This window comes from Leiobunum rupestre, chromosome 10, assembly GCF_980474605.1.
Source record: "Leiobunum rupestre chromosome 10, qqLeiRupe1.1.hap1, whole genome shotgun sequence".
NCBI classification, from domain to species: domain Eukaryota; kingdom Metazoa; phylum Arthropoda; class Arachnida; order Opiliones; family Sclerosomatidae; genus Leiobunum; species Leiobunum rupestre.
Genome location: NC_143393.1, coordinates 7,119,162 through 7,139,935, shown reverse-complemented (window position 1 = coordinate 7,139,935; position 20,774 = coordinate 7,119,162). Strand labels below are relative to the sequence as shown.

The window sequence follows — 20,774 nt, the reverse complement described above, 5'->3', positions numbered from 1 at the left end:
GAGCATCTTGGTATGCATCAGTTGGAAACCTCTGATTTCCATAACATGCCGGCCAAGAGGATTCTCAGTTTTGTGTCGGATATCAGACTTTTTAAGTCATAAGGTTTGAGGTTGCACAATGGACCACTGGTCGAATTGCGCAAATGGACATGTCTTTTGCCCTTCTCCCCTCTCATTAATAATAATAATAATATCATTTAGTTTTTCTTATATTTCACTATGTTTCACAAAATTAAAACTTTTATCCCAAGCACTTGGTTGCTAATAATTGATATAACAATTAAAGATATCCCAAGAGACAAACTAGTATCACATGCAACTAAATACAAAGAACAATACTTTACCATTCATTTTGGATGGAATAATCCTTGCTCACTTAAGACTTTTACCAGTAAATTTGCAACGTTCATAAGTGATATTATTTAGAACTGTAAAGTTCAATCTAATATTTTAGCTTCCCTATTTACTGATTTTCCAATAACAGTGTATAAAACCAATTAAATTTTGCAGATAAAAAATTTGAATGTATGGTGAAGCATAAACCAAATATCTTCAAAAGTATTGCCTTGGTGGCCCTACTCGAAATAGAATGTGTAATTTTATAAAATATTCCCTAGTGGGTACTAAGTTAATATTTGATATATAAGTAGTTGCCGAAAAGCGGTTGGTTTCATTTTCCCCTTTTTTTAATGTTACACAAAATTTAAAAATGAATAACCTGTAAATTCTTATAATATTGTGCCATCCCTCAGTTGTGTGCATGTTGTGGGTCTCTCCAAAACTGAACTAAAACGACCCCCAATGCAACTATAGCAGGAAGTTTTAAATAAAATTATAGTTAAGTTGGCTAACAAAATTTTATTTTTTTATTGTCCCAATAGTTTAGATCTAGATCATCAATTTATGGGTAAGTTTTTCTTGTTTTGCACACAAAAATTCACACAGATTATAGAATAAACCTCACAATTTAATATTTCACCAAGCTTCACAATGTATCTATCAATACATTTAAATAGACACATTGCGTTAATACTACCAATTGTTAAAAACTCATTTGAAATAACACACACACACACACAATATGAATTTGGATTCAATTTCACTAGACTATGACTATGCATAAATAAGTTTATATAACAGCCCACAGAGACACTGATTACTGTTCCACCGGAAAAAATTATTTGAGTGCGAGAGTAATGGTGTTACAGCTAACCACTAGCAGCCCTATCTTAACAATTACTTCTTAACTCCTCCAAACTTATGTATACTAGGAAATAATATAAAAACCATCCTTTTACTTGTTTTTCTATTCTTATATTATACGATCTAAACAAGATTGAAGTTTTTATGATTCCTGTTTCTTAATTTTGAAACAGGTATTAATAATTTAAGTGAGACAATTTTGACCCAAACTAAAAATTGGGTTTTCAAATAGAGGAAAAGTTGCATTTTAGGGAATGGCCTATTGGCTACACAAAATTAAGAATTAATAACCTATAACATTCAGCATTATGCTCAAAATTATCTTCACACAAAACGAAACATCTATATTTATATACGCCACTGTAGCATATTATCAAAAGAAAAAAACTGTGGTTGGTAAAACAATACGGCTGCCCCATGGCAAAACCTTATAACCAACAAATTTTTTTTAATTAGATTTTACGCATCAGTACTACTAAGGCATGCACAAAAGTACTGTAAAAGTTCGAGGTAAAAGTCAAATATTTAACTATTTATGACTTAAAAAATGGTTTTGGATTTTATAATTTTTGCTTTAAAAACCACGTTAAAATCTTATAACTTAGCTTTTGAAAAAGTCAAATATCTCAAAATTACGTTAGTGTTGGTTAAAAGGTTTTGCCATGGGACAGCCGAATAGTACCATTAATTAATCTTTAACCCTAATACCTAATTAATTTTTATAGAAACCTAAGCCCACCATCTGAAAAATAAACAACACATTTTGGTATACTGCATCAGTCCATTGAATCCCATAATTTCCATAATGAGTAACCTGTTCAGGCTCAATTGCAACAGTGCTGCAAATGGACCCAGAGAAATGGATGGGCCACAAACTTCATCAAATGAGACCAACATTTTTATGTTAATTGGCTGGCAATCGCAGCAAAAAAAATCCAAACTGATTTTATAGAAGAATTTCTTATTTATATTGCTCTTCATGAAACTAGTCACATAAATTTTGATTGTTAAAAAAAAAAGAGCAAATGTGATAAGTAAAATCAGTGCTAAGCTTAGTCATATACAATGAGTTAAAAACTAAGTTGTAAACAAATAAGTTTCTAAGGAAATCATCTATGGTTTCCTTAGACATTTGAAGTGTATAATCTCAACCTAGAAACCCAATTGAAACTATTCCTAACAAAATTTGCACTAAATAAAATATAGAAAAAACTGATACGACAATGACAAAATTTATGAAACACTTGAGCAAATGTTATAAACTTATGCACATAAACTTGGTTGGCACTCTAAAGAAAATACTCCTGTATCAAAAAGGGTTAAGGGTGGTAGCCTGAAACTTAAAGAGTGTAGAGCAAGATTTTGGCACTGTCCTTTTGAGCTGGGGACATCTATCCCTGAGATTTAGCTTGGGCCGTTGAAAAACTACAAATTAGTCACCTGATTTGACCCAAATTGCGATGTATATAAGTGTAATATTTATGCTGGTTTCATACGTCTTATATAAGCCCCTAGTTACTAAACAGCTCTGGAAACAAGTTACATCAAAGCGTAGTGATGAATTCATATGCTTTTTGGTGGGAAGTGGAAGTGAAACAAGAAATCTTTAAACAATAAGGAATGCTAGTTTATTGAAAGTTTTTTCTACCCTAATATAATTCAACAAACAAAACATGAGCTGACTATCAGGGTGATTATTTAATAACTGTGACTGTCACTTTTTTCACGAAAAAGAAATTGTACAATAATTTAAAGCACTTTAATTACAGCTGGGCAAATATAGAGACTAATAACCATCTTGATATTCGTTTCACGCTTCTTTTGATATTTGATCAAATATTGAATAACATTAATATTCGGCGAATATTCGGAAAAAAAACACTTTACCAAAAAATAAGTTGTCTAGGAAATACTTTAAATTCGTTTTAAGTTTTGTATGAGACAAATACCTACTAAAAACCTACTTAAAAATAATATGTAATTTTCTGACCACTAAAAACCAACTTAAAAAACCAAAGTATTTTCCCACCAACTTATTACCCCTTTAACTTGTTTATTGAAATATACTGACCACTTGAGCCTACTTAAAACCAACTTAATGTCAACTAAAATGTGTATACCAACTAAAGTCCAACTTATTTTTTGGTAAGGGGAGGTACCCTCGTGAGTGGATAGGAGGTGAAGCTATTGTTGAATGCACATATCTCAGAAGGAATTGGTAAACTTCGTGCTAAAATCTAATACTAGTAATGATGGGAGAAAGTTTAAGGTATTTTAGGTAACAAATTAAAAATTATTTAATTTAATTTTTGAAGAATTATAAGTTCAGAATGTTCAGGGTGACCACAGGAAACCATCCAATAGGAAACCGTAAATTCGTAGTCATTTTATATGAAATATAATATTTAAGTACCTATAGGAAATTATAGTAACGTTTAGGTGAATTTATAGGATATTATAGGAATAACTTAAATAAAAATATAATAAATGCTTTTAGAAGAACTCTGGCTCTGTAGCAATATTACTTGCTAGATATATGCATTAAGGAAACATTTTTAAAAACCAGCCAGCATTAAAAGCCAATGAAATTATTGCTTTAGTAAAAAACTGGCTGTTTTTGAGCACCTACTATTGAACTTTAACACTATATTGACACTTTGAAAGCAAAGCGCAAAGTACATAAAATAAATAGTTATAGGAAGAAAGTCGGAATATAGTATGTTAGATCCAAATGTTTTTGAATTTCCACTGTTGAGCTTCACCCTGAAGCCTTACTTTTATCAAAGAGAATAATTCATTAATGACTATTAAAAACTGACTAGAAATTTGAAAGTAAAATTTCCCAATCTAGAAAACTGTAAGGTAAATAAAATTTATTCCTTCACTATTCCAGGTTCTTAACTCATATACCAAAAAACATTTACATACCAGAGGTCTACCATTGAAGTTAATAAATTTAAATGGACTGATATTTCAGTGAAAAAGCTATTGCAATGTTGAAAAAATTTGCCAAAATTTCAAAGAAATAAATGATAATCATAGAATTTGTCATAGATCTATAGTAAAATTACCTTCAAAAAGTGTCAAGAGAAAAGCTAATTCCCGGACCTTTCATAAATTCATTAAATTCCAACTTGTCCGGCCCATTTTTAAAATCCCTGACTTGTGGCAACCCTGTTACATTTCTAAAGTGACAGCATAATCCATAACACTACTTAAAATGGTAAATTGTAACTTAATTAAGTAAACCATGATTACAAAGCTTTCAGCTTTTGTTTTCCTTACCAAGTTTTATTTTAGACTTCAATTACTTTATTAAATCTTTATTTTCCCACCATAACCTGTTCCTGATCAGGGATTAATTACCAGAGGCCATAAAAATAATTTTTAGGTAAAAATATGTAAAATTTTAGGGATAAAAGTGTAAGATTCAATGTAGTAGAACTTAGGAATCAACTCCCAAATGAACTTAAATCAAGCAGTACTCTCAGTCTCTTCCCTTTCCAAAAATTAAGTTGTCTAGGAACTACTTAAACTTATATAAATTGAATTTAGTTAAAAGTTAGTTATAAGTTTGTATTTGAGACAAATACCAACTAAATATTAACTAAAAACCTACTTAAAAACAACTTCACACCAACTAAACTTAAAACTTCCTTAATAAAGACAACTTAAAACCAACTTAAATACCTTGGGGTAACGCTATCCTGTACCCTTGATTGGAATCCTCATATCTCGACCGTCACTTCCAAAGCCACCCGTACCCTAGGTTTTGTGCGCCGACACCTCTCACATTGCTCCTTTCAGACAAAAACCCTTGCTATTAAAACATATGTCCTCCCCATTCTGGAGTATTGTTCCCCAGTCTGGTCCCCCAACACCGCCAGCAGCATGCATACCATTGAAACCATCCAACGTAAAGCCCTCCGTTTTGTCTTGAAAAACTTCAAGTGGGATTCCCTCTCGGACCGTCGCCGCGTCAAACGCCTCGCAATAGTAAACAGTATTATTCACCGCTCCAACGGAGCCCTAGCCCCGCTTACGTCCGCCATCTCGTCTTGGCAATGAAATCCGCGGCCCTCATTCTTCCTGACTTTCGACTTTCCGTTCGCAGGCTCTCCTTCCTTCCCTCTTCGCCCCTTACCAAAAAATAAGTTGGCTAAAAACCACTTAGGACAACTTGTATTTCAACTTGGTTTTCAGTTTGTATTTGGGACAAATGCCTAGTTAAAAATAACTTAAATCCTCTTTATTAATCAACTTATTTCCAATTAAACCAGAATACATATTATTAGTTGATATTGAGTTGGTATTAAGTAGGCTCAAGTTGTCAGCATATTTCAAGTTACTATTAAAGGGGTAATAAGTTGTTATTCAGCTGGTAGGAAAATACTGCTTTTGCTAAGTTTATAATTAGTTAGTTTTTAGTAGTCAGGAAATTACATATTTTTAAGTTGGATTTTAGATGTTTCCCTAGTAGGATTTAAGTTGCTTTTAAGTAGTTAAGTGTAAATGTTGATTCTGGTTTAGTTGGAAATAAGTTGATTAATAAAGAGGATTTAAGTTATTTTTAAGTAGGCATTTGTCCCAAATACAAACTGAAAAACAAGTTGTCCTAAGTGGTTTTTAGCCAACTTATTTTTTGGTAAGGGAATGTAACTCCTTTATTTTGTTTTATTTCCCTTGTATCTCCCTCACATTGTACTGTTTTCCTGTACATACAAACTGTATATAATATCTCCTCTGTATATGTATAATTATATTGTCCACTGTCTTAACGTGATGGGTCTTAGACCTCTTGTTGAGAAATAAATCCCTTACCAAAAAATAAGTTGGATTCAGTTTGTATACACATTATTAGTTGATATTAACTTGGTATTAAGTAAGCTCAAGTTGTCAGCATATTTCAAGTTACTAGTTGAAGGGGTAAATAAGTTGTTATTCAGTTGGTAGGAAAATACTTCTTTTGCTAAGTTTGTAATTAGTTGGTTTTTAGTAGTCAGGAAGTTACATATTATTTTTAAGTTGGTTTTAAGTAGTTAAATGTAAATGTTGATTCTGGTTTAGTTGGAAATAAGTTGATTAATAAAGACGATTTAAGTTAATTATTAGTAGGCATTTGTCCCAAATACAAACTGAAAACCAAGTTGAAATACATGTTGTCGTAAGTGGTTTTTAGCCAACTTATTTTTTGGTAAGGGAAAGAACTAAAGAACTAAAGAACTTAAAAATAATGTAATTTTCTGACTACAAACTAATTACCAACTTAAAGAAAAGTGTTTTCCCACCAACTTAATAACAACTTATTACCCCTTTAACTATTGAAATATGCTGACAACTTGTGCCTACTTAAAACCAACTTAATATCAACTAAAATGTGTATAACAACTAAATACAAACTGAAATCCAACTATTTTTTGGTAAGGGTTTAAACGCCAGATCACCAAATATTTGAATAAAAGAACGAAATTTTAGATAATTAATAATTATTCTAATGAAATTAAATAATTTTATCAACCAGGCGGATCCTTTTGTAAATAAGTTTTTCTTGAAAGGTATTCCAATAAAGAAGCAATTTATTATTATAATTTCGGTAAGGGTTGTTTTAAAAATAAAATAGTTTCATCTAAATGCAGCCACAAAAATATGGAGTAGGTAGGCACAGAAAATGAACATATATGAGAAGGAATTGAAAACACCCATGAATTAATTTCTATTACCAAAATTCCAAGTCACAAAATCTAATTGTTCATTAATACAGATAAGAACAAATTAAATACTGTAGCTATTGATTTGCTATGGCTTAAAGACCTACTAAATTGGAGTAGAAAGTGCTGATCATAAGACTTTTACATAATTTATAGGCCTATATTTAATTATTTTAGCAAAAGGGGCCATATGGTATTTCAAGTTTGAAAGAACTTACATGAATAACAGAACTATTATTAGTTTGCAGCAATTTGTTTTTGTAAAGCTTGAAACCAGTGATGTAATGCTAATAACATATGTATACCCAAACCATCTTTCCCACGTGTTTGTGGTGAAAATAAAATCAACTCACTTAACATAATTAGTAAACAATTAGTATTATGTTAATTTATGTAATTTAGATATGTTTGAATGACAATTAGTTGAAATGAGCTAAGTGGTATATAATATAGGCGACTGATGGGCAGCGGACTATTATTCAATTAATATAATAAATATTTTGCTCACCTAGTGGCAATGACCTTAAATATGACAAGATTAAAAGAAATGTTACCTACATTCCAGTCTGAAATAAATGTATTCACATAGTTTTCAAAGAAATCAATACAAGTAAGTACCACCTTGTTGAGCCATTCAAGCCAGCTTCAATACACCATGGCTGGAAACTTAATTTATAATTTGGCATTTCTTTACCATATCATATAATATATAATACTTTAAAAAAATCCCTAAGCTTATTCTACTTCGACAACTGACAACAGTATTCTTACGTCCATTTTACCTTATTGTCTTTATTAAATTTTAATTGTTTATTTAATTAGGGAGGACCCTATGTAAAATAGCTATGCTAAGACTGATATCCTCAATAAAGATGATTTTTATTATTATTATGGCTGTGACTGCCAACAAGTACTGTAAACATAGTTTTAAGCTTCTCTTAAGCTTTACAAGATGTAGAATACATTTTCAAATTCACTGACATCCAATGGACACCATTAGTTTGCCAAACATTACCAAGACAAATGATATAAGAAATTACAAGACTTTTCTATAAAATATGAGAGGTTGTGTGTTATGCTAATTTTCTATAGGCAGCAAAAAGTTCCCATTGTGAGCGAAAAATGCCAACTTCATTTGAGCCAAGGCTTAGGAGTAGCTGCCAAATATAGCTTAATTTCAGGTAATGGAAGAATTGTCAGAAATTCAAACCTGTTTCAACTTTCTCCACAAAAACTGTTTTAACAGTTTGCTTGCACTGAGTCTTCCTTAAAACAATTTGTCTACACAGCAAAATAAATTTTAAGATAAATACTTTTCCAATTTTAAAGGTTTTTGGATTAATAAATAATTTTTTATCACAATAGACGTTTATTTTAGATAAGGTAACAAAATCTGAAATCGAAAACGATAGAAGTTTCTTTCATATATGTTTGAGACCAATGACATTGCTTAAATCACTCTGAAAAGCTATGACTCAATCAAATGAATATTGAATTATGATTTTCAGAATCAATAAAATAGTGATATATTGTTGTTCAATAAGTATCCTCTCTGATGTCCAATTTTAAGACCTACTATGTTGTATTAATACAAGCATAAGTGTATAATATTCTCACGTAAGTATGACCCCTTACCAAAAAATAAGTTGGATTTCAGTTTGTATTTAGTTTGTATACACATTATTAGTTGATATTGAGTTGGTATTAAGTAGGCTCAAGTTGTCAGCATATTTCAAGTTACTATTAAAGGGGTAATAAGTTGTTATTCAGTTGGTAAGAAAATACTGCTTTTGCTAAGTTTATAATTAGTTGGTTTTTAGTAGTCAGGAAATTACATAATATTTTTAAGTTGGTTTTTAGATGTTTCCCTAGTAGGATTTAAGTTGGTTTTAAGTAGTTAAATGTAAATGTTGATTCTGGTTTAGTTGGAAATAAGTTGATTAATAAAGACGATTTAAGTTAATTATTAGTAGGCATTTGTCCCAAATACAAACTGAAAACCAAGTTGAAATACAAGTTGTCGTAAGTGGTTTTTAGCCAACTTATTTTTTGGTAAGGGACACTTCCTATTCTTTACATGCAAATGTTTTACTGAGAGCTAGTCACAAGACAGACTGGATAAAGGGCTTTGTAGCCGTTTTGCGAGCGTTTGCTAACTCCGTTACTAGCTCTCAGTAAAATATTCCCTAAAGTGATAGACTTATGAAACAATATTAGTTAAATATTAACCTCTTGATTCAAGAGCAAGAATTTTAACGATTATTAGCTTTTATAAATTAATTATCTTAACAGTTTGCGAGCCATTCAAAGTATGCCTTAACCCATTCTACAAATCATTTTCAAGAACCGAGCCTAGCCTCTCCCAAATATGGGATTCTACTAATAAGAAGGATACCGAGGCATAAAATATTAAATTTACTTAGTATTAATCTTTAAAAATAAAATAGGAATTTTTTAAGTAAAATTTTCCATCATTATAAAAGTTGAAAACAACGCACCCCCAGGTTTAGGCTTAGCGATTCCTACTTTTCTAAAAATTTTAAAAATGTCTTAATTGGCTTGGCAATACTACAAACTTCGTACAGATAGCAAAGCTACATTGATGGGTTTAAGCAAGGTTTAATAAACCAAAAAGAGAGCTCAAGGCAGAGAAATACCTTACACTCACCACCTTGCCTGTGACACAACTTAAATATTGGACAACCTAGTAATAAATAGCTCTACAAACTGATATCCATGCTCTAGTATAAGGGACTATCTCAATAACTAAAAAACAATCTGAGCTTAAATACAAAATTTTACAAATGCTATACCATTTATTAATTAATTAGATCATTATAAACTAAAAATGCTAAAAAGTAAAATGTCCTTACATTGAGCAACATTTTTAAAGATTAAATGGGCTTCTATATCGATTAAAAAACTATACTTGGAGAGAATGACTATGTAGTTTAGTTTTCCTCCAGCATGATAGACAAAGAAACAATTAAGCTAAGTATGTTTCAATCATGTTGCATGATTTTAAGAAAACAATGAGATACTATGTCAATTAAAGAAAATGGCATACTGGAATAGTGACGTGGATTGCGAGAAACCACAAATTGTTAAATAGTGAGAGTAATGAGCTGTTATGTCGTGTGGCACCATGTGCTTTCCACTACCCTCTTACGCAGTATAACCCAGCTACCTGAATTAAAGGCATTAAAAGTGTCTCAACATAGCCTTTGACTGCAAGTATAAATATATTCTTGTTGTTAAAAATAGTCAAATATTCCAATAATTTGTTATTATTGCCAAAATAAAAGGCGACTATATAGAATTTGTAGAGAGTGATAGCTTATTTATAAGTTATTAATCTGCATGGGTCAAACTGGTTTTGAAAAATGTCTCTAGATGAGGTCATCGTGCCACCAGGATGTCTTTTTAAGATACCTAACACTTTATGACAGATGTATGATCATCTCAAAATAAGGTTCAAACCTTTACTTATTGGGGCCTTATAATACAAACTATATTATACATGAAACTCTCTTGAACTAGTGCCCAAAGCTGAAGGGCCTATCCTTAATCAAGATATTATCATAATAGCTATGACTGCTATAAATAAATTTCTTCCTATGTTCATTATATCCCATAAAGTTAGAAATTATATTACCACCCTTACATTTATGGCTTTATGCAGCAGAAACTCTGGAAATTGTGTACGGACAAACATATTTAACATTAGGTGAAGACACTATATGAAGGACCCTCAGATGAATGATAACTTTCCTTATTTAAGCAAAATTGTGCCCCAATGAACAGATTTAAAGAGTTTTCCATTGGGATGCTCCGAGCAGTCTCAGATAGTCCGAAAACAGAAACTTATTCCATTAGGGAAAAAGTAGCAGCTCCAAGACTGATTCACGCCTTCCATTGACCCTGTTCCTCGCTCGCAGATTGATCCGAACTGCTCAGTCTAGAGGTTGAGCGACATTTTAAAATCGCTTTGATCGCAAATGGAATACGAACTTGACATAGTTTTGCTTGACTTTCGGAAGATAGCAGACGATACACCACTCTGTTAAAAATTGGTATTTTATTGGGAGAGACTATCTTGCACTCCTGCCACCCAAAAACTAAATCTGTGATGTCACTCAAATCTGAATCAATCCAAGAGCAGTCCCAATAGAAAACGCTATAAAACTAACTAACAGTTCCATTAAATCATACCTCATGCCACGTTTATTAAAACACTGTTATATATTACTTCTAAACTATTTCTTTGCTTGTGTTAATTATTTTTAACTGTACAAACTGTTCTTTATTAACTAAAAAATATTTTTAGTTTCCTTGCGTTTTGGTAAGGAAATGTACAAATAATTGGGAATAATTTGAGAGTAAATAGTAGCAAAGTTAAAAAAAAACAGTACCAGCCAACCCTGTTAGTTTGGTAATGCCTTTAAGTAAATTGGCTAATTAGTAATTAACCTCTCAATTAAGTATCCTTATACTATTCTTATTAATGATGTCTCCTTTCAGACCTTACCTCTAGCTGGTCAGAAATATACGAAATAGGGCTGCTGAAAGAGTGATATTTCAGACCTTGCCCATATACACGTAATATGGAAGTCTACTGGTCAGTTTCTCTATTATAAATTAAAGCAGGAAACTATATAGGTATACACATGTAATGTCTAAGGAAGATTTTGACGGCCGTGATGAAGCTCGTAGAAATGGGCTCAGCCATCACTTTTTAATTATTAGTTATTAATAGGCCATTAGGGTATAATAGGTACTGTAAGACTGCTGCTCAAGCCTGTGAGTAAAATACACACTATGCACAAGATTCAATATTTCTAATCTTGTAAGTTTTGACTCATTTCAGAAGTTGCCCATATGCCTAGAGAAGAAATTCATTGGATCATACTTGCCATATTTAATTATAGTAATTTTAAACCATAGATCATAAATATTCATAAGGGGATTAGGAAATGAGCCTCTTAAATCAGTAGCTTTGGGACAAGTTCACAGAGTTTATACTTATGCAAGGGAAATTCAGTAGTGTTTGGCCGTTTCTTATTGGTACATTGATGGGTAAGAACCAAAAATACATTTGAGACCTCAAATCGCAAAAAATATTACATCTAGACACCAAGCATTTTTAAATTATCAACTTTATGTTGTAACTCAAAAATTCATAATTATTTTGCTCAAGTTTTAGTTTTAACTTTTGCTTCAAATTAAATGCATGGAAGTCATTACCAAAGGAAAGATGGTGTAAAACAATTTACACAAGTGTGACAAGGGTTACTTATTTTAAATCTTGTGAAGCATATAAGCCCAAATGCATTTTAATCCTTACAGTGGTGACTTCTAACTCAAATCACTTGATTGATCAAGTTAGAAATCTAAAATTTCCATTCATAAAAAGTTTTGAATCCAAGAATGTTTCCATTAACAAATTTTAGAGAAAACCGCCACAGGAAAGTTACGGTACTCTACGGTTGTCAAATTTGCATCCTTTCCCTTAACCCATTTCTAGAACCATACTATTTAAGGGATCAATATTGCACTTTTGAGTTATTTTAATACCTGTGGAATTTATATACAATATTCACGTAATCTTTTAAAATTTTTGGGAATTTGGCTTTTATTAATGTAGCGCTTATGTCACAGTCTCAAACTTTAACAAGTCTAAGAGTTTGAGTTAAGAGTCGTTAATAATTTCCTATTTTATAGTTTAAGTGCAAGTAAGTAAAGTTTCAGGATAATTGTGAAAAATGGCCCACTTTAACCCAAAATTTTTCACAAAATAGGAACCTTAGCACATAAACTAAAAAAATTTAAGTCACATTTTGGCAAACCAAAATTATCTTACCAAAAAATACTTCAGAAACATTAAATTTTTTTTAAAAAAGGGGTTCAAACCAGCCACGTGAGGGAGAAACATGCCAGTATGGATTTTAGGCTCAATAACTTCCACTAGCAGGGAATGGCACCACAGACTACGAAAATTTATCATATTTATCAGTCCACTTTCTTCAACCTTTTTATCTATTAAATAGGCGAAACTATAAAGTAAATTTGGTCTTAGCTAACTTGTTAAAATGGGAAAATAAAATCACGTGACTACCATTTCACAGCCAACTTCGATTCGGTAACTCATGTTCATAGTTGGCCATGCAACTTTAGGGAAAAAAATTATTCCTTCCAAATACAGTAAATTCTGCAGACAACTAACTCAGCGGTTCCCAAAAGGTGTTCCGCGGAACCCTGGGGTTCCGTAAAAGGGTCACAGGGGTTCCGAGAATTCGCAGCGTGGCCATCTTTGTTTGTGTCAAGAGTTTAAGATGAGTAAAAAAAATGAGTTGGGGTTCCGCAAAATAAAATTGGGAACCGCTGATCTAACTAACTTACACTTTTCTATTACAAAATGGTTTAAATAATAATTATAATTAGGTAATTTAGATGAATTGATCAAAATTTAAACCGCCATTAGCAAAATAAAATGAATAATAGTTCGTATTTCTTAGGATAGATGGCACTGCAGTTCTCCACAAAGTCACGTGACTACCATCTTTTCAGCCCCCCTTGGACTTTATAGTTTTGCCTATTGGTGGGTAGAAACCACCTAACAGCAAACTGCTTTTGGTCTTTCCCCTTAGTGTTCGTAGCCAGACCCCAACCCAAGTAGTGAAATTTTGTGGTTGAATCTGGGAATGCGGGATAATGTTTCTTTTCACAGAAAAATTTAGAAAAGTAGTATTTACGAACTGTAGTAACTACAATGTATTCAGACTAGCAGATAATATGAAGTTTGCAGCAATAGCCTGTTTTTATGATTCCCAGAAAATAATATCCGCTTCGAAAGAGAGCATACATTTGTACCAAGTGTCTTTCCCCTTACTGGCTGGGACTACGAAGGAAATCTTATACAAGGAAATGCGGAGGAGTGTGGTTTCTCACCAAAATAACCTTCAATATAGCCTAATACATTTCTTGGCCAAAGTAACTTCTTTGTAAAAACTTTCAAACATGAAGAATCGCATTCAATTAACTTAATTATAGTTAATATTTGTACAGTGTAAACTCTGGCAAAATAGGATATGGTGTAGAAATTACTTTTTTAATTAATCCTACAATATAACTCATTATATTTCCTATAATTTAAATTATTCTTGAAGTATTGAGGAGACTAACTCTGAAATTGTGCGCACACTATTTCACCTTGATACCTACAATTCTTATATTTTAATTACCAAACTGCAGAAAATTGTGTGTGTGGTGCTTTACTTTTGAGTGTGTGCGTGGTGCTTTACTTTTGAGTCCTAAAAGGAACTAAATTATATGGCAATGTTATTTTTATATAAGATTTCAGAAACGTTATTTCGATTTTAAATGGCATTCACCTCTTGAAATTTATTAAGAATATAATATCTTAAGTGAATATTTTCTGGGGGCGGGTAAGGATCTTGCAAACCTTCATTTTAATAGTGGATGGCTAAACTCGAAATCACGGTTACCTGCAACCACTACTAAAGGTAGGGAGTTTTGGCTTCTACTGGGAATTTTGTCCACTAGATAATAGATCTAAAGTAATATAATATTAAAATAATTAAATCAGGAAATTATGCGAATAATCTATTTCATTCACACTGCGAATGCATCCGGATACAGCCTAAACTATATCATAAGTAAGACTTTCAAGAATAAAATGAAAGACACGTACTACTCAGAAAATGAACTTACCAGAAAAGGAATTAAAGAAATCATTATTCTTTCTCTTACTGAAGTTCCTGTGGATTTCTTTTCAAGAAATAAATCTAGTTATACCAAAGACTTCTAAAACCCTTAATTTTAATATTACCATGTTAATTTTCATTGTGTAGGCATGTGAGATTTTTATATATCGGTCTATACTATTTAAACACAGCTCTGTCAAAAAAGAAAGATAACTTAGTTATAAAATACCTTAGTAGTCTTAGGCATTATTGATTTTGAGTATAGTATCATCTCTTTTCCACATTAACTCATTTAAAAACCAATATCACTGATTTTACAGTTGATGTCTAGTGTCATTGCCTTTCCGCCAAAACACTTTGCCATCAATCCACAGCAACTATCTTGACCAATATCTCATGAAACTAAACTTTCATATTTAAAATACCCAGTTTCAAAGTGTTTGTATAATAAAGCATTTAATATTTCTTTTTAGAGCTCTAACATTGAAAAACTTCTCCACGATAGTACTATTAGAATGAAGGTAACCATTGCAAGAAATTTTCATTCCTTATTCAAAACCAGATTATGACCATTTAGAAAAAAACCAACTTTAAAACGGAAACCTTAATTTCAAAAGCAAAATTACTATTCTTTAGTACTTAAAATAAATATTGGATTCTGGGCCAATGCTTTGTAACTACATTTTCAATCCCATTCAAAAATACCTTCCCAAAACCCCATTCTAACCCAAAAAACACTTTACATTCTAAAAGTTAGGCCTTAAAGAAAGGCATAGGTGAACATGCGGTAACTACCTTCTGGGTTAATTTTTTTATCCTCTTCATTGACGAAATGGGAAACTGAATTGTTGACTGGGGGTACTGGAAAAATCTTTTCACTGTTGTATTTTCCTCTTTTACAGCACCCCCCGGAATACCTGAGAGCCAGCATCTCTTGGTAGCGACTTCTAAGAGATTCTCTTACTTTCCAGTTACAATAGGTGTTATCTGAAGGGTGGTCAAAAGGAAAACACTCCCTAGGTTAACTCTAGCCTCAGTTAGATAAAAACAATCTAAACTAAGTTTTGCCATTGGCCATAACCAATAAGGCTGATTTTTGGTAGAATTGCGACTTTCTTGTGCAATGTTTACTCAGGTGATATTCCTGGAAAATAGGCTAAATTATTCTTAACAATTTTGCAAATGATGGAATTGTAGCTAAACATTGTTAGCTAGTAAGTTTAAAAAAAAATACATTTTACTAAAGCCAAGGTGAGATATAACACCAATAAACAACAAAAGTGACAATATTTAATAAATATTTTAAAAATTTACGGAAGCCTGCATTTCAAACTATCCGCCATAAGCTCAGCTCCTTGTAACAAGTGTTGATTTACGATGAAAATAATGAGGAAAGTACAAGACTTATACTTCGTGAAGAAGTCTGGTCTTTTCATTTAAAAAAAAGTGAAATAAGTTTTTTCAATAACAAGAAATTGGTAAATTCAACTGGGCTTTTTTAAAAAACTGGATTAAGAAGGTGCTCAAATAGACAGATTGACAAACAACTTAAAGGAAAAAGTAACAATAATTGTTACCCACCTTCAGTTTGACAAGCATGGAATTTGGCAATGGTCCTACAGTCAGCTCAGTGGCAGGAGATAACCGTAGTCCTTAGTACTGAGGGGGGGGGGAGGAGTACTAAACACTACCAATACTTACATGTGACATATGTGTTGGCTTAAAAGTAAAGATTATTCCAGAATAATATAAACTATTCTGGAACTTAAATTTCATGGTAAAGGACATGTGCTTACACTAATTGTAGGAAATGTGCTTAAAATATTACATAGGCAATTTGGTAGGCTTATAGTAGTTTGACCAAGTAAAAAAATCAATACCCACCATATAAATAGATCTTCTCTGTAATTATCACCATTGTCACCTCAGAATTGGAATGAGCTCCACATGTTGCGCGATACACGTTTCAAACCGATATAGCACGATTTTAAAAATAAAATCTATGCCGTAATGTTTCTACTCAAACCGTAAAACAGCATGCAAAAAAAAATGGGAGTCAGTAAATCCCTTTTCCCCTAGTTAAGAAACTTTCTTTATTAAAAGTAATAAGATCAATAATTTTACAATCGTACAATAAAATAACATACTTAAAGCTAACTTAAATCTAGCTACAACACCATGGGTTCATATTTTGCCACCTTTACTTCACTGTGACTTTTTGGTTTTTCTTAAATTTTAAAAACCAACATACCATTCACTGCTTCACTTAACATTTGTTTTTTTAAACTCAACCTTATCAAAGTAAACAATGCACAAAGCCTTTCCCAAACTGCAAACTTAAAACTTACCTGATACAATTAGCTCTTAGGGACAAAGATTAAAAAACATTGCATGGCCACGGTTATTAGAGCGGAACAATATCTTAACAATTTGCATTGGGAAACACTTCTCTTACAAACTAAGCTTACAAATTACCTGTGCTTATTAATATAGAGAACCCTAAAACTCACACATAAGCCACCATAGACAAACAAAACACTATTAAAAAGCACAGGTTTAGCAACCAAATTTTTCAAGATGGGATTTAGAAATTTAAAGAAAATTTTTAAAGTAATAATTTATAACGTCAAAGTTTAAATTTTACAAGATTTCCCAATATTCATTTGGTTGCGTATTTAAAACAAAGGAATTAAGAAAATTCCGTCTTACCTTGAGATGGCTGAGGTTGCGAGGAGGATTTGTTGTCTGGTTGATAATTGCTAGGGCCTGGGATAGCGGGCACACCGGAAGAATCCATATACATCATCATGGCGCTACCATCTTGACTATGGTGTGAGGGACCAGCAACTGGTGATAGTGAAGGTTCATCGTATGATACTAGTCCCGTTGGTTTGATATCTGGGTTTTGGGAAGGAGGAGAAAACGCAAAATATTTTCGGTTCTAAAATAATATCACCCATGTAGAAATCAGAACGACATTGCAATGGTACTTTCAGTGGCAAAAGTAAGAGCTTTCTCTTAATTTTGCCACAGAAACATTTTAAATATTTTGGTGAACCTAAAAACAACCACCATATTCAATTTTTAATATTTTAATGTCCTTTATAAGAAAACCACATTGTTAAACACAACTAAAAAATAGATACTGTGCAACCAAAATTGTCTGAAGGACAATGATGCTTCCATTGTCACATTTTACGAGGCCATATTGGCCAAAATGTCTTTCATTTCTTGGACATAACGCCATAAAGTTACAACAGGCATTCTATATTCGTCAGCAGTTCTTTTAATATTTATATCAGTAGTAAACACTCTAATTAGGGCTCCTTTAAGCGACTCGCGTGACCATTTTCTCTCTTGATTACCCCACCGCAATCTGCCTATTACAAAATCAGCAGCAGATTCAACTTTTTCGATCGGATAATTTTTTAAGTTTCTAATATTTCCACTAGGCACAGAATAGTCCTTCCATTTCTTAAGAACATAAACATCTGCAAGATTAAATAAACCGACATCAATTTCCAGGCATTAAATTTGAACATTTGTTTAAGATGTTCTAAGGAGCTAATGAAAGTTTTGAATTATTGATAATGAGTGCTTTTATTAAATACCATTAATTTACTATACAAGTACGAATAAATTCTAAGTATTCATAGTTTCTTTCTTCTTTTTAACCTTTGCCCACAATGAAGTTAGGGGGACATTGTATTTACAAGCGGCTTTTCTTAATCCCAATCCTCCATATACAACACTATAAACTGCAGCATTCATCATTTCCCCATAATTATCTCCTCTTTCTATAATTCTTCTCTGATGAAATTTAGCCTTTATTCTGAAGGATGGTAAGGCTGTTTTTACAAGTGCTCCATGCTTTGATATATTAGCTTTTCCAATTCGACTAGCGTCTATGGTAACAGACTCACGTTTTGGTGTGAACGTCGACAGCGGTTGATAGTGAAAACGTGAAGCCTTCCAGTCTGCAAAAATAAAATCAGCTTTCTCACAAGGGGTAGAAACCCAGCTTGCCTCAAACTCAATTCTGGGCTTATATAAAATACATTTTTTTTGTTTTGACATATTACAAAATAAAAAAAAACTTTGAACATTTTTACTCCTTTATTTCCTGTATTTAAGATTTGTATTTTTACAGACATTATTCTTAGGTCTTTATCTTCCATTCACCCAATTTACATAAAACAAAGTGATACATATAAGAAAATAAATTTAACACAAAGTATAAATAAAGCGCAGACGTATATGTAGCTAATATACAACACGTTGTAACATTTTTTTCTCTTTTGACTAATTTAAGCGACAGTAAAATTTTAAAACTTAACGTCAAATTATAATTAGGGAAAGCGGAATTTTACTTCCCCACGTTTTGTACTTTTAACCGTCTTAAATTGCCTATTAATACAATATTTTGAAAAAAACAAACAGAAATAATATCTTAAGAGGGGTTATTAGATTTAAAACCTGAATTACAAATACAATTCTCGTACCTGATTACCGTAACAGACTAGAATTATTTATCAACACTGGGTTATATTGCAAACAAAATTAAAGATACGCCTATCGCATTCTTACTACATTGCGGACAAAAATGTTAAGAAATCCATATATTCATACCCAGTTTGTAAATAATTAATGACTACCGCGATCTTGACACACCGTTTAATTATGTTAGAGGTAGCTGAGCTGTATTTATCATGTAACTCAAGTCTTGAACTAAAGACTTTTTATGTAACCGTCTCTCATGGCGGCAATGAGCATCTATACTTTGGCAACAAACTTTCCAAACATCAGAGGCGGCGAAAGGGGCAACATTATAATATCTAAATACAGCATGTTGAATATAAACCAGTTTCTCATTATCTAACTGTTGTTTATCCCGCGCACCCCGACAATTTGAATGTCGCATTTCTTCCGGGGAAAATAATGCTTTGGCAATGTTAACAGCAAATTGCCGAGCATTTTGGCTACGCCTATACAAGGCTTCCAGCTCCGACTCAACTAAATATTTCATAGAGACACCCTCCTTTGATTTACCAACTTTAGTAGATGTAGTGTATAGAGGTACAAGAAATGACGGCAAGAGAGGTAGATGTGACAAGGGAAGCATGACTTCTTTCGGAGAAGTCGATTGTTCCGGTTCGGATTTTACTTTACAACCACCATCATCTGCCAATCAGAAAAATCACACTTATGATTTTTCAATTTTTTTTTTATAGACTAAGATTCAGTTATGAATTCAGCCAGCATTCGAGTCAATATTAATTTTTCTGCTGGATTCGACTATTCTTTATTAATGGTGCGATATATTCTGATTGGCATTTTTTAATGAGGTTGGTGAAGTACCCCGCTTTATGGTTTTTTAGTATTTAGGTTCACTCATTTATTTAGTAAGTAGTCTTAAGTCTAAAAAATTAGCCTGTCTACCTACCAAATAACAATTTTATAGTTTTTTCAAAGAAAGGAAGCCACAATACACCAAAAAAACTCATTTAAAATGGAAATTTGGCTAGCACAATTATTTTATCTTTTTTAAATGACGAATGGCAGGTAGACTGGCTAAAATCATAACTTACTACTTATGCAAAGTAGGTTATTTCAATAAGTGGTTGACTTGAAATAATCCTTGAAGAAAAACCAAACTTGTAATTACCTTCAGGTATGTCCTGGGAAGAGTGTCCTGCCACAGATATTTCAGATGACAGGGAAACAGGAACTAGCGCTTGACTATCACTGGTTGAAGGTCCTTGTAATGACCTTTCAACTAAACTCGAAGAACCTAACACTAGGCGTTGGGAAGGGACAGGTGATAGTGTTGAACCGGAGGACTGGCCATCGGGGAAAACTGGCACCTAAGAGAATATAAGTTAAGTTTTCTTTTAGTTTTATTACAAAAAATTTGTTACACATTTTTATCTATTTAGAATATAAACCTACATTTTCTGTTGTCATAGACTGCTCCATTAGTTTGGAAGGTTCTACAAAATCTCCTTCATCGCCTGATGTGACTTCATCAATTGTAAGTCTAGACTCTTGTTGCGATTGTGTTTGTGTCTACAAAACACAAATTTTTTGGTTATAGCCTAAGGCTTAATTTTTAAGTAATCTATTAATTTAAAATGCATCT

The 20,774-nt window shown here is 32.2% G+C and overlaps 1 protein-coding gene across 4 annotated transcripts in view; it reads right to left on the bottom strand.

Annotated features, from left to right (window-relative positions):
- The window catches only part of LOC149923507 (uncharacterized), a 39,086-nt gene that overhangs the window by 14,270 nt on the left and 4,042 nt on the right, over positions 1–20,774 (bottom strand). For all 4 annotated transcript variants that reach the window (XM_090159869.1, XM_090159871.1, XM_090159872.1 and 1 more), the window contains exons 3-5: positions 20,585–20,701; positions 20,301–20,499; positions 17,345–17,533 (exon numbers count right to left, since the gene is read on the bottom strand). In XM_090159869.1, coding sequence (XP_090015995.1) covers positions 17,345–17,533; positions 20,301–20,499; positions 20,585–20,701 — 505 coding nt within the window. The remainder of the gene's footprint in view (positions 1–17,344; positions 17,534–20,300; positions 20,500–20,584; positions 20,702–20,774) is intronic.